Here is a 15,525-nt window from a genome sequence, read left to right on the forward strand (position 1 = left end):
AAATTATTAGTTTAGGTGATCTATAGTGCATAAATGAACTAAGTCAGACACCACCCTCATCAAAGTGACACAGACCTACCCCGCTTCCTATGACCCCTCTGCACTGAAGTTTTCCTGCTTTCCTGGAACACAGAGAGGTAGATTCCATAACTTTAGGCTCACAAGGTACTTCTTATCCTCTCACTGGAATTATCACAATCTGTTGTGCAATGTGCACCATTTTGCACATTTTGTAACTATCAATGTTTTCACTCTCCCACTGCCCCCACTGGGCTTTGAGCCCCTGAGGACTAGCATCATGCCTTATTCATTTCTGTAATCTCAGATAGACAGAACTAATATGTTTGTTTTTCTTCGCTTTCATGTCCCTGAGAGGATGGCACTCTCAGGTGTCCTAAATGAGTGCCACCATGCAAATGGCTCTGCTGATGAAATGTGAAAAAAAGTTAACTTGGGCAGAGCATGTAAAGTCATGTGCAATTCTCTATTCTTTTTCACACACTGCAGTCTCTGTGTAAGATGTAGACAAGAAAATGTCTGAAGACAGAGGCCAAGGCTGGCACATAGAGGACAGCTAGCCGCAAGAGCAACCAGATGCAAAATGCTCTGTTGGAAGCAAGAAGTAAATGTGTTAAATTTGGTGGCTTTTTGTTGTTGTTGTTGTTGTTATTGCAGCAAAATCTGGCCTACCCCAATGGACAAAGCAATCTGTAGGCACAATTTTAGGAAGAAGAAAAGATATGAGGAGAGGCAAAGCAAATGTCTGCACTGGATGGCAGTGTTGGATGAGGGACAGGTGCCACATCACAGGCTGCCACCTGGAATAAAAGAAACAATTAACAAAATAACTAATCCACTTCACTTTGTCTTATGTCTGGCTTTTAGTCCCAAAGCTAACTGCTTAAATAGAAGCTTCCATGTTTACTATAGTCATTAAGAAGAAAAACTGGTTTTAAATTTCACAATCTTCTCACTGGGGCAAAACTTTCTTGTATGTATCCAGTGTCCAGGGGAAAAGTCCCTGTATGAAAGAACAAGGCTTGAAATGTAATGCTGATGAGCAGTCTATATCCCCATTCCCTAGCACATACCAGAAACAGTGGTTCCTCAAGCCACTGCAACTGTTCCCTTAAGGACTTAAGTCTGAACATTTTGAAGGAGATACTGAGTTGGGTAGGGACTTCTCCAATAATGTTAACATGGAAAGGCAGGCTTCAATCATCCCAATTCCTGAAAAGGGCCTCCACCATTATCCCCTGGATGACAGACAGCCCTAGGCAGGGCCAGGCAAGCTGACAGCCCATGCAAGGGTGAAGAACAAGCAGTGCTGTGCAGGGAAACAATGAGTGCAAACAGCGGCAGAGCTGATTCAGAAGAGGTGCCTTCCTGGGGGAGGCTTCTGGGGGGGGGGGCTCGGGGGAGGAAAATGGAGAACGGGAACCGCAAAGCCAAGGAAGTCAAGCCCAGAATGGTTGCTCATCCAAGGGACATGAGCAAGGGGATGAACCTTCTGACACCAGAGAAAAGTTAACCAGAGATTCCCCAGTGCCAAACCAGGAAAGGAGATGCAAAACCAGAAAGCCATCCTGGGCCTCCACAGAAAGGGCCCCTTTCCCAAGTGGAGAAATAAGGGGGATTTCTCACTCCAGGCTGCAGGTGGAAACAAGGCAGATTAGCAAGAACTCTCTTTACCAGGGTTTGAGACTGGAAAAGAAACCCCTCCAAGTCCCTCAAAGCCCCTCAGCCAGATCGAGGAGCACATGAGTTCTTCCACATGGCTATTTGCATTGGAGCCCATCCTCTCCCACTAGACCCTCTGCATTAGCAGAGGTGGCAACTTCCCAGAAGACTTTATCTAGAAGGAACCCCTTCCCCATCCCAGGAGACTGACCCCTCTCTTCCGTGCCAACAATGGCTTGTCATCTCTGGGCACTCAGCAGCCAAGCTCCACTGGAGAAGTGATGGGGAAGAAGAGAAAACAGAGCAAACTACAGGGGCCGTACACATTTAAAGCTGGATGCACTGAATAAAACGAGGTGATCTATCATGATTTGCTTCAACTGTATGAGTCCTACCTTAGACTCCTTCACACATCCACCTTTTTGACATATAAATAAAAACACAGAAACTCAGAAAAAGAAAAAATATTCTGGAGTTGGTATTCCTCATAGAAAACTGTTGTTTTAAAAATTGTAGCAATAAGCCAGGTACAGTCCTGCTTGCCTATAATCCGAGCACTTGGGAGGGAGAAGCAAGAAATCAGGTGTTTAAGGCCAGCCATAGCTACACTGTGAATTCTGGGCCAGCCTGGACTACATAAGACCTGACTCAAAAAAACAAAAGAAACAATATTGTAGCAACAGGGGTCTACATGGTAGCACACATCTATAATTCAATCCTAGCACCAGAGAGGCTGAGGCAGGAGAATCAGGAGTTGAAGAGTAGCCTGGGCTATATAGTGAGACTTTGTCTCAAACAAACAAAAACAACAGCAAATTATGCAAGAGAAAATTGGGGACTGGGAACTTATTTTCTCTTTAAAACTTACATTTATTAGGACAAGATATTCAGATGTTGGCATCTGGCCTTTGCTTTCTCAATATTATTTCTAAAATCTGGGAAGTAGTTTCAACCTGGCATGACATTTCAATATAAAAGAGCTGATAAACACATAGAATTGGTAATTGTGGTCCTGTCTCATGATGAGGTTAGTGGAGAAGATGATGTGGCTGAGCGCCAAAACCCTGAAAGATGTTTTTCATCTCAAAGACACACCTATCACCAGAACCCATGGGCAAAGGAACTGAAGGTGTAATTATTCTATTCAACCACTTGTTACCTTGTGAATGTAGTTTTGGCAGGCATTTCAGAACATGTTCAATACACTGTGACAAAATTCAGCAAGATCAAAGCCCTACAATGAAGGTTTTAGAGCTCCTGTGCATCAGCAGATAGTGCTGAGGTGTCTGGGAAAAAGGCAGGGGCAGAACAAGAAGCCAGTGGGAAAGAGCACAAACATCCTTCACAGGACAGTGTCTCCCAACCTGAGCCCCAGGATGTAAGCTCTCACACAGAAATGACATAAGAATACACATAGGTCACATTTTAGAGGTCCACAGACCTCTCATGACCCTACATGCTTAAGCTCAGTATCACTTTATTTTAAGGGTAGGTCTTCCCTCAATCCTCCTCCAAACCTCAGGGATCAGTCCCTTCCTTGCCTTTATCATGGCCAATGCCCATTCATTCACAAGCAAATTCAAATCATGGCTATGTTACATTTCCCAACAGCCAAGTTCACAGAGGAACCCAAAGTTCTCTCAAAAAAGAGCCTGTCAAAGATATGTGAGCCAGATTCAGGCCAGAACATGCTGCTGCCCACAGGGACTAGGCTGAAGGGCCTGGAGAGACACAGCTCTCCTGGAGGCTGGAATGAATCAAAGCAATTGAGAGGGTTGGCCCAGTGGGAGCTGCCTGCTACAGATGGTCAGTTGCTATAGCACCACGGTAAGGAGGACTGAAAGAAAGAAATACACAGACCCCTCCCTCACTGGTCTTCCACTGACAGAAGCTAGAGCAAAGCCAGAGGCAAGGCAGGCCTGGTACGGAGAGTCCACAGAGCACAACCTCCAGGGCTCACATTAGACTGGAGAAGAATGGAGTCCATGCATGGACAGAGCAAGACCATCACAGTCACCACAGATCCTTTATGATCCAAATGCTCATCATGGGATGTTCCATTGGTTGGTTTTATAATTTTGTGTTTGTCACTGTTCTTATTTTTTTAATTGCCAGCTACTCTGGAGGCACCATTAAAGGGGTGCTTCAGTATTATATTAATTCAATAATGGCCATCTTGGTACAGCCTCTGAGTGCGGAGTTGTAAACAAAAAACCAATTGGACTACTGGCCTCAGCCACTTCGTGATGAAAGTCACCAGACTTTTGAAGTCTTGTAGTCCGGCTGTGTTACTTTTTTTATCACTGTGACAAAATAACTGACCAAAATAATAGTGAAAAGATTTGTTGTGGCTCATGGCTTTAGAGCTTCCAGACCATCATGCAGGGGAGGGTGTGGTAGAGCAGAGCAGCTCACATCATGACAGCCAGGAAGTAGAGAAACAGAATGCCTAGACAGCCTTCTTTTTCTTCCCTTTTCATTCCATCTGGGTCACTGACACACACACCCTGCCACCCGCCAGTCCATTGTATGGTGCTGCCCACAGTCAAGGCAGTTTCTTCCCATTGGTTAATCCACTCTGCAAACACCTTTATACCTTTACTAATTTCCTCAGTGCTTCCAGTCCAAACAACTTGACAGTCAAGATGAACCACCCACAATGCTCCTGAGCCTGGCCCTGGATGAGAAGCACCAAAGTCACCTCAAACTTGACAAATACACATTCTGGGGCCCTATCCACCAGCTGTTGACTCAAAGCCTTAGCTTTCTTATATAATTTCTACCAATATAACCATTAAGATCCCTTTCAGCTTTTCAAAGGCACTGAGTCTGAAAACTTTCAATATTGCAATTTTGGGCAGCAATGGTACTGACAGCAATCACAGAAGCAGCAGCTCACACTCACCGACCACTCTACAGAACAAGTGGGTCCCACCTCTGCTCACATAAACTATAGCACACAAAACAGCTTAGAAACCCACTGTTGTGTCTATAAAAGAAATACCTGATTCCAGAATAAACTAAGAACTCATGGAAAAGAGCTCCATAAACAGAAAGTACTATACACACAAGAGCAAACACCTGACTACTGGTGGTGATGGTTGCTTTCTAAGTGTTCATTTAAAAGGCAAGTGTGGTGGTCCTGTGATCCAGCACCCAGAAGGCAGAGGCAAGAAGACTGAGAAATCAAGGTGGACTGGCATACAGCTACGAGGCTTTTTTCTTTAAGGGGTTATGTGCCGAGAACAGTGGGACATGTGAATGCTTCCACTGGTACTGCCTGAAATAAGCAAAGCTTGACATGACAGAGGAAAGGGAACACTGATGCTGAGCTGAGGCTCAGAAAAAGCAACAAGAATCTTCTCCAAAAGAGAATACTAAAGCCAAGGATTTGGTTGACAGGGTTGAAGCACTTAAGTACAAAGATAAAGACTGAGTCCAAAACCCCATCACCTCCGTGAAAAGCCAGGTCTAGCTACAAGAGTCTGTAATCCCAGAGCTGTAGGATGCAGAGACAGGAGGATCATGGGACTTGCTGGCCATCCATCTAGCTCCAGGTTCAATGAGAGACCCTGTCTCAGAGAAATAAGGTGGAAAGTAATAGATTAAGACACCTGATGTCTTCCTCTAGCCTCCATGTACACACAGGTGCATGCACTCACTCACGTACTGTATACATACAGCACACACACAAAAGAAACAGAAGAGAAAGCCACCTGGAAGACCCCACCAGACACAGAAAGGGGCTGCCACTCTGTCCTCTTTGGACATCTCTCTTAAGCATGTGTGAACAAAAAGCAATTTAATCTTCTAGAAAAAGATTCAGAGATATGTTTGTTCTTCTTTTCAACATAACTAGTTCGTGACTGAGTAAAATTCCCCATGCGTGTTCAGGTGCTTGCTCTGCCAGTGCCCTATCTGTGCCTTTTACAACCTTACAAGCGGTGATGACTATTACACACTCATCTTTCCGTTTGTCTAAGATGTGCCCAAAGGGCTCTGCAGTAGGTATCTCAATGTAGAAAGATCACTGCTTCAACTTCAGTCAGATAAGGAATAAAAATAAAAATGGATTCCCTTCCTATCATTGGTTCCCACAACAGAATATGGGTATGCCTCTAAAAACAGAGAGGTCATGTTACCTACTCTAGGTAACACAGCCACTAAGTGACAAACTCAGAAAAATGTTCCCTACTATATCACAGCCAAACTGTATTTTAATGGATTGAAATAGGAATCACAGTTCTAGTTTCAAAAAGTCACAATCACACAGCTTTTCTCTAATTTTCTGTACATAATTCCATTTCTATGCATGAATCTAAAGCACAGTGTGATAAGCAAACTATTTCCAGTGTTTATTCATTAAAGTTAACATCTAAGACAGAAGAGACAAGCTGTTTGCTTCCTTCAATAGTAACAAGAGAGTAAAACAAATTTACAATCAGCACAGAAGTCATGGGTGTTAGGCAATCACAAGTACTTGCATGTACACCTCATAATAGCTGCAGGTAAATGATTTGACAAGGTCAAGTTCAACTGAGTAGCAAAACCACCAATAGAGTCAGAGTTTAGGTTGCTGGGCCAGTTAGGAAAGGTACAGGAAGATTACTGGTAAGATACAAAAATCCTGGGATTTTAGAACCTTTTAACTTGACTAAGGATCTGGTTTGCCTCACTGGAAATCCTGAAACATGTTTTCTCTACAGACGTCAAATCCTACAAACAGAGCAGGGCAAACACATGGATTCTGAGTCACTTGAGGAAAGTCTTATCGATGTTCCCACACCGATTACAGGAACACAAGAACAACTCTAAATCTCCTGTCACTTTTATAGTTGTGGATCAGTTTTAAAAACTATTTAGGAAGTTTATCTTTTAACTTTTACTTAAATTCTTGTTTTAAAAACCTACAAGGAAGCCTGTAATGTTTATACCCATACATAAAAACATATATACACAATATTCAAGCACATATACATATACACATACACGTTTTTATCCCCCTCCACCCCCCATTAGAATTTGATTTTTTCACCTTCAACATTAAAGCTATTCTTGGTTTTTATAGGAAAATTTCTATTTATTCCCCCTTGGTACTTTAAATCATTACCCAAAGCGGTAGTTCAATGTTCATATGCATGATAACAGAATTTTACTTTACATATTTCACACTTCTGCAAATAGGGATTTGGTTTTAATGTGGTGATTTATGTTATTTCTGCAAACTATGTAGCTACATCTTTTTTAAAAATTAAAACATTAGCCAGGCGTGGTGGTGTACGCCTTTAATCCCAGCACTTGGGAGGCAGAGGCAGATGGATCTCTGTGAGTTTAAGGCCAGCCTGGTCTACAGAATTTTGAACAGGCTCAGTGACTTTATATACATACTTCTGCTTTCCTAATCTGTGTTTTCTTTTTTCTGTTTCCTGATTTTTAAAGAGATAAGAGTCTTGCCATATTGTCAGGCTACGTCTGACTCTAGCTCCTGGACTCAAGCAATTCCCCTGCCTCAGCCTCGCCAGCAGCTGGGACTACAGATTCAAGGCCCTACACCCACCATAAAGTTTCATTAAGTCTCAAGCTTCTTACTATCAACATAAAATTCTGGGTGATAAGAAACTCATTTTCAAACAAGCCAGAAGAGGAACTTGCTTGCTTTTCAAATCTGCAATGGGAGACTATGACATAAAGCTAGGACGGGGCTTCTGGGATGCAGCACTGAAGTCACTGGAAAGACACTGCACCAAGAAACGCTCCAGGCATCTACTGTTTCAGCATTGCCTCCTGTTACGATGCCCAAATCTTAAACCACGTAGCACTAGGGAAAGGCCACTCTGGAGTCAGTCAGTCACAAGCTCCATTCTGTCTCTTCTAGTTCCTAACTGTGTGGTCACAAGAAAGTTCTTAACCTCTCTGGTCATAATTTCTTCATAAGTGAACATGCATCTTCCTTTGGGGAGGCTGCTGAGGTTGCAATTTGATAAACACTGGCCACAGTAGCACTTATGGACTTGGCCCTTACACACTCATTGATGAACAATTTATCATAATAATATTGGTCTCACACACACACACACACACACACACACACACACACACAAAGCCAAGTCGTTAACTTTTATTATTCACACAAAATCTAACGTCTCACAAATAGCTTTCACATCTCATGTCATTGTGGAATTATCAGTATTCACAATAAGGGCTGTTATGCAATATCAAGTCAAAAATAAATTTAAAAATAAATCACAAGTACTCCAAGCCTTCACCAATGACTTAGCTCCCACCTTTCCTTCTATTTTTAGCTACACAAGTTGCCAATTACTGCCAAGTCAATTTAAGAGACTAGGAAAATGTGAAATATTGTTATGCTACCAAGACTTAGACATCATCTAAAATAACCACTATATGTCACAGAGTATCACTTTTTAAAAATGCAATTTGACATTGCATATAAAAGGAACATTTTTGTGCTTAGATTTCCATAAATATATTGATAAGAGTCCATTTGCCTACAACAAGCATCTGGCCAGGGAAGGAAAAAGCTAAACTCCAATACACCTAGCACTTCAACCACATGGGCTCTGCTCTTAGAAAGCCTAGCCTGTGATGTCTTCTGGCCAAGGAAGAACCAGAGGCTCTAGGAACTCAGGGCACAGCCCTACAAAAAGAGTAGGCTGGGCGTGGAGGTGCGTGCCTTTAATACCAGCACTCAGGAGGCAGAGGCAGGCTGATAGCACTGAGAGAAAATGAGAAGCAAGCCCAGACTCTGAAGCTGCTGTTAGATTCTCTTTCCACAACCAAAGTCCATTGTAGGAATCAGAAGAAGAGGGAGGGAGGGAAGGAGGGAGGGAGGGAGGGAGGGAGAAGGAGGGGGGGCGAAAATGAATTATTAACTTACTATTGAATTCCTTTGCTAAAACTAAAATAGAATAAATCAATCTAGTTTCCTTTCTTCCCAGATAAGTACTTTGGGGTTGAGAGCTATAGAGGATTTTGTTGTGGTGTTGGTTTTTGTTTTTAATGTTTTACGGTCTCACTCTAGCCAAGGCTAGCCTAGAACTACATAGATGAAGCTGGCCTCAAACTTTCAGTAACCTTCCTGTCTCAGTGTCCCAAGCACTGAGATTCTAGGTGTGAATCACTTTATCCAGTTGTCACTTCAGAGTTTTATAATTGGTCCTCTGTATCCATGGGTTTGGCATCTGCAAATTCACCAACTAAAAATCAAAAATATTCAGGAGGGGGAAAGCCCCCCCCCAGTCTTTTTTATACTCCTTGTCATGATTTTCTATTAACAATAAAACAAAAGAACTATTGACATAGCATTAACATCTTATTAGAGATTATAAACAACCTAAAGGTTATTTGAAGTATATGAAAAGATACGCATGAGATATATTCAAGTACTGTGCCATTTTATATAAAGGGACTTGGGCATCTGCAATGGGACTGCCTGGGTACACATGGAAAGTCTTGGAGACTGGTTAGTCTCTCTTGAATAATGGGAATTAACTACACTTAATCTGTAGTCATGGTTAGCAGGGTTTTGAAACACCAGGTTCAAGTTGGTCATTTGTCAGCAAGGGATGTTATGTCTATCCAATAATTTCATCACATATTCCTCCTGTCCGCTCTGACTCATCTTGCCTACGACATGCACCTCCACTGATGATTTTATTTTCTCCTGGGCTACCATGAGCAGGTAAAGAAGTAAGCTGGTCAATGTACCAGGCTTCTGGTTAAGACATAGTCTCACAATGTAACCCCAGTTGGCCTGGAACTCACTATGCAGATCATCCCAGGCTGGCCTTGATCTCACAGAGATCCATTTGCCTCTGCCTCCTGAGTGCTGAGATTAAAAGTGTGTACCATCACTCCTGGCTCTGATTGCTATTTTTAATTTTGGCAAGTATTAGTCATCATTCACCCGTATCTATGATGTTTCTCCCTACCCACACCCAATCAGGTCAATGATGGTCTGTGTGTGCTAAAATGAAAGAAAAGTTAGTCTGGCCTTGTCACCAAATTTATTGACTGCTCTCAGAGTGGCAAGGCACTACAGGCAGGTCCTGCATGACTGCAGCAGCTTACAATAAACAGTCTTTGCCCTTTCAGCACTGGAGGAGAACGAGACAGTCAACTCAGAGCAGAGACTGTCTTCTGAGGACAGAGATGCATGGACTCAAATCTCCCTTTTCCTGCCTACACACTCTTGAGATCTTGGGCAACCTACCTTGGTATTTCAGTTTCTACATCTATACAATTCACATGGCCACATCTAACTTGCAAGCTTGTTCTATGAATTGAATGAAGTTTTTGTCAGCATGTATATGGTGTGTAAACCATTGGTTTCAATATAAGTACAAAGTATAAATCACATGCTCAGCCTATAAAGTGCATATTTAAAACAAGTATAAGTGGACATGCTGGTGTAACACAGAATAATGTGTATATTTCTCAATCAGCAAAGACAAGTTTCTGGCAGAGGCAGATATTTCATCATACCCCCAGTGCTCCAACTTGGACAAAGGAGAAGGGTCATTTCATTTCTCTTCAAGAGGGTGTCAGCCCAGTGGGATGGCTCATACCTGTAATCTCGGCACTTGGAAGGTTGAAGTAGGAAGACTGTTTCAAGTTCATGGCTAGTCTGGACTACAGAAGTGAATTCCAGACCAAAAAAAAAGTAAATGCCTTACTCTGAGGGCTACCAGCAGTCCTTCTTAATTTCTATTATGAAGAACATCTGTTACAGGGCCACTGCATCGTTTGAAGAGTGGTGAGAGAAGGGGTGATGCGATAAAGGATAGTCACATATCTGAGGTCTAAGTCGAAGGCTGAGCTTCACTAGTAGATTGTGTTAAGAGCTCATTTGGTACAATCGAATCATCTTCCTACTGCAAATAAAACATTTCAAGATGATGAAGACAGTAAAACAGCACAGCAGGAAATATCCCAGCAGCAAAGACCAAAATAAGTCACTCTTAGCATCTGACAGCATATAGAGAAAGATGGAATGGCTATCAGCAGCTGTTTTATTAGTTTGGGGGGCGGGGTGGGATAGGCAGGCCAGTCTTAGAAATAGCCTGATTAGGGCTAGAGAGATGGCTCTGTGGTTAAGAGCACCAGCTGCTCTTGCAGAGGACCCAGGTTCAATTCCCAGTATTCACATGGTAACTAACAACCACCTGTAACTCTACTTCCAGAGGATCTAACACCCTCTTTTGACCTCTGTGGGCCTTGCATGACACGGGTGCACTAACATACAAGTAGGCAATACACTCATACATGTAAAATTTAAAAGTAATAAATAAAATATAAAAAAAGAAATAGCCTGATGAGAAACTTTCTTTTTAATTTTAAAATTAAGGTAGGAGGTTAAGACCAAGATGCAAACCAAAGTAGCCCCTTCAAGAAGCGAAAGGTAGGGGAATGAATCATTTTTAGTAAAAAAGAATCAGTGCTCCTTGGACAACTGACTGCCTTCATGTGTGAAACAGAAAAGAGGCAAGATAAACCAGAAAGTTAAAAGATTTCTGAGTCTACTGAAACCATGTGAAAAGTACGTAGGAAACAGGGATACACTGAATGCCAAAAAGAGTATTTGCTACCACGAACTGAAAGAAATGCATTAGCTCTTAATGATACATTTATTTATTTATTTATTTATTTACTTACTTACTTACTTATTTATTTATTTATTTATTATTTTTTGTCTTTTTGAGACAGGGTCTCGCTGTCTCTCACGGAGATCCACCTGCCTCTGCCTCCCAAGTGCTGGGATTAAAGGCGTGCGCCACCACACCCAGCACAATGATGCTTTTAAAAAAGGAAATCTCTAGTTATCTCTGGAGGTTCAGGGGGAATCAAAACATTACTCTGAAAATTGATAAATGGGGAAAAAAAATAAGACTTTCCCTTCTTTCCTATGCAACCTAAATTTCAGGAAACCCAAACAATTTATCAGAGAAAGACCCTTATGGACAGTATTCCAATTAATAAATGCATGGAAATGAGGGATTTAGATTGTTGTCACATCTGTACTCCCAAATGAAGTGGATAAGCTTCAGCCATCAATAAGGCTGAAAAAGCCTAAATAAAATCATTAGGTTAAAGATAAAAAGTAAGGTGACATGACCTGACCCCACTAATCAATCTTCATTTCTCAAAAAGACATTCTGACATTATGTCTCATGTTATGACAGATTTTACACAGTACCACCCAAAAGGGATAGGTACTTTTGAACCTGAATTTAATCAAGACTCCAAAGCAAACTGCCAGATACAAGAACAGAAGGCCAAGTTAGCAGTCACCCAAAGAAAGCAAGACACTGTCCTGGACAAATGATCCAACTCTGTCAATATTATGAAAAAACAAAAACAAAAAACGGTGGGGTCTGTTATAAAATAAAATAGATCTAAAAGCCTACTATGCAAAAGCAACATGTGAGCACCATTTAGCTCCTGATTCTAATAATCATAACAAGAAAGGTATCTTTGAGAAAATTTGAACATGGGAATTATATTAACGAATGCTAATATTCTTAGGTATGAAAAATTTTTTGATTTGCTTGTTTTGTTTTGAGATAAGAACTCAAGAGCTCACTCTGCAGTCCAGGCTGACAATCCTCCTGGTTCAGCCTTCTGAGTGCTGGGACTACAGGTATGAGCACTAGCATGACTGAGAGAGGTTTTGTTGCTGTGTTGTTGTCATTTTATAATGTTCTTACCTTTTCAGAGATGTAAACTGAAACTTTTATGAGATGACTTAAGACTTAAATTATACCAGCAACCTCACCCCCGAGAAAAGGGAAGGGACAAATAAATGAAACTAGACTGGTAAAAATGTTGGTAATTGCTGAAATCTGAGGGTTTACTATGCCATTCTCTTTTTTAAAAATATGATTGAAGTGTTGTGGGATCGCAAACGCCTTACTTTGCCAATAATATTTAAGAGGTAGTTATGGTCCTCCTAAAAGCAGCTTAGTTTCTGTCCTACTTGTCCAGAAGTGCAAAGTCTTAAATCAGTATGCACAGTGAATTGAATACTATTAGACGTGACTGAACCACGGAACCAAGGAGCTCTGCTGTATTAACCAAATGACAGGTTAATTTGTCCCAGTATGAGATAGTCTGCAATGCACCTGGGTTGAGCAACACAGCCCACAAAGAGCTGAGTCGGTGTCAGATTGTCTGGATTGGTGAGAATCTAAGGCAGTGGGGACAAAAGCTACACTTATTCCTAAATCAGATCTCAGTCAATGTGAGTGGAACACTTCACTAACTGCAACACACTGAGCTGCTTCTTTCCCAGTGAATTTCTTTTAGTTGAGATCACTCAGCTCCAATCTGGAGGTATGGCCCATGGAACACAAACCTCAAGGTCCACAAGAGGCTCTAAGCCATGAGAGCTTTACATTAGCACCAGTATCCTAAAAGGGAACCACCCAACCAATCTCCCATGCCCATTAATCCCCAGCCAACCAGCCTGGGATATAGTTTGTTATTTGTCTCTTATCTAAAATCCCTTCTCTTATGAATTGTTTATGACTTCCACAAAATTCTTATGTTGAAGCCCAGTCCCTCAGTGTGATGGTATTTGGAAATGGGGACTTAGATGGTATTTAGGATTAGATTAGGTTGTGAGGGTGGGGCCCTCATGAGAGAATTAATGGCATCATAAGAGGAAAAGAAAAATTGTTCTCCTTTGACTGGAGAAAAGCCCTAGGAACACATAACAAGAAAATAGTCACCAGCAAGGCAAGCACTGAGTCTTACCCAGAACAGGACCAGCTTGAACACTGATCCTGGATATGCCAACTTCCAGAACTGTGTGAAAACAAACATATCTTCAGGTCACCAAGTATAAGGGCATTTTGTTGCAGTGGCTTGAGCTGCCTAATACAGGAAGACATCATTTCATTTGGTTTTACGCCTTCTTTCAAACTCCTTCCCATCCCTTTGATGACAGTTCCAAAATCACAACTGTAGTTCCAAAGCAGGAGGGTGAAATTATTAAAAATTATGAATTTCCAACACAGAACAACTTGATGATCAATAGTCTTCCAATTAAAAGTGGAGGGGGGAGGCATTCAGTTAAACTCCCAAAAGAACTAATACAGTATATCAGAATCAAAGAAGTTAAAGTATATGTTATTTGAAGGAACCACATTCAGAATAATTTGGAAAATAAGGGACAAAATGTACATTGGCAAGGCACACATCATCCCAGGAAGCAAGAAACTGGAGTTCTTATGCAGATGAACAAGGCAGATCTATTTATGCAGAAACTTGGGCAATTCTTGTCACAAACTGACTGATTGCCCTCATGTCTTCAGTATTCTGTGCCATGAAAAAGTAACTGTCAAGGATAATAAGAGCACAATTTGACCTACTTTCCCCTAGACTCTCGCAGTCTGTAACTCTGGATCTTTCGTTTATTTAGCCACCACATCTTGAGGAGACATTTCCTGGCTTTCTTTGTAAGTAATCCTATATTCCACACATTAAGATTACTTGTGACCAATTCTGAAACCTCTCTGGTGACTGACTTTAAGACCATCTAATAGCACCAGGGAATTATAAGATCATCCCTCCAAGAAGGCCCAGGGGCAGACCTACACAAGAAAATGCTTAGGCAAGTGGGACTGCAGCCTAGAGAAGCAGACCCCCATCAATTCAGATCCTTCCCACCTGTAGAAAGCTACACCAAAACAAGTGTCTCCCCAACCCTCAAGTTACCACATGCCACGTTACAAGAGCTACAAGTCTCCTAAAATCTCTTTTCAGGGCAGACAACTAAGACTTCATGGCTTAAATTACAGCCCAAAATCATCTACATTGTTGCCATGTCTCAGTAAAGACTACATAATGATAAAGAATTGTTTTAAAATTGAACAGGATACACCAAAGGTGACCCCCAAGCTCTGATGAGCCGGGATGTCTGAGTCTGTGGATGTCATGAAGTCCTGCCAGGACCTCCTGAGCGGCTTAAGGATCCCAGGAGACAATGAGCAGGCCGGTACCCGTTCTTTTAACATACAAAACATGCCTGACTTGCTCAGATCAGGAGATGCACTTAGACCACCACCAGGAAAGTTCCTTTACCAGGAAATCATAACTGAACACACCATCAGGAAGTCAATATTTGAGATTCCCGGAGGCGTGCATTCCCCTGTTCAAGGGGGCGTCCCGGAGTACCAAGTGCTGCAGGAGCCAGAACTCAGCTACAAGCCTTCTTGTAACTGCCTGGTCTCCCCGAGTGGCCAGAGCGGTCCACAACAAACACGCACGTCGCAGGCGTCCTGCAAACCCCGGACTTGCTATGGGACACAGGGCTGCTGACTGCTCGTCGCCGGACACCTGCGGATTCCCCTCATGGGCAGCAAACAGCCTTTCTTCCCGCGATGGTCCGGGTGCCCCTGGGTCAGGTCAGGTGCATCTGTGCGGAAGGGAAGCCGTCGCTCCCCGAGGGCGCCCCGCAACCCCGCGGTCCTGGGCACCTCTTTGCGAGTCCAGCAGAACAGAGCCCCTCCCGCCACCTCCCCAACTTCCAGGTGGCCGCGGGCTCCACGTGCCCTCCGGGCCGTTCAGTACCACTCACCCGGGCCCCCGCGGCGCTCCGCTTCCTCCGCAGCGTGAGCCCGCTCCGCAGCAGCGCGGGCAGGTCCCGCAGTCGCGGCCGCAGCGACGAGGGAGGCTCGCGCTCCGGCTCGCGGGCGCTCGGGCTGCGGCGCAGGGGGCCGTCCGCAGGGGTCCCGGTGGCCGCCGAAGCCAGGGCCGGGCTCTCACACGGTGGCTGCATCTTGACCGAGCCCACGGCCATCCTCATGCTCTGACGGCGGCTGC

The 15,525-nt window shown here is 43.0% G+C and overlaps 1 protein-coding gene across 3 annotated transcripts in view; it reads right to left on the reverse strand.

Moving 5' to 3' along the window:
- Positions 1-15,519, reverse strand: part of Rapgef5 (Rap guanine nucleotide exchange factor 5) — a 257,063-nt gene extending 241,544 nt beyond the window's left edge. For 2 of the 3 annotated variants that reach the window (XM_029567584.1, XM_029567583.1), the window contains exons 1-2: positions 15,281-15,519; positions 13,456-13,506 (exon numbers count right to left, since the gene is read on the reverse strand). In XM_029567584.1, coding sequence (XP_029423444.1) covers positions 13,456-13,506; positions 15,281-15,508 — 279 coding nt within the window. In that variant the 5' untranslated portion in view covers positions 15,509-15,519. The remainder of the gene's footprint in view (positions 1-13,455; positions 13,507-15,280) is intronic. The other variant, XM_008841456.3, reaches the window with a different exon arrangement.
- Positions 15,520-15,525: the final 6 nt, after the last annotated feature.

The sequence above is a fragment of the Nannospalax galili genome, unplaced genomic scaffold (assembly GCF_000622305.1).
Source record: "Nannospalax galili isolate Female #2095 unplaced genomic scaffold, S.galili_v1.0 scaffold158, whole genome shotgun sequence".
NCBI classification, from domain to species: Eukaryota; Metazoa; Chordata; class Mammalia; order Rodentia; family Spalacidae; genus Nannospalax; species Nannospalax galili.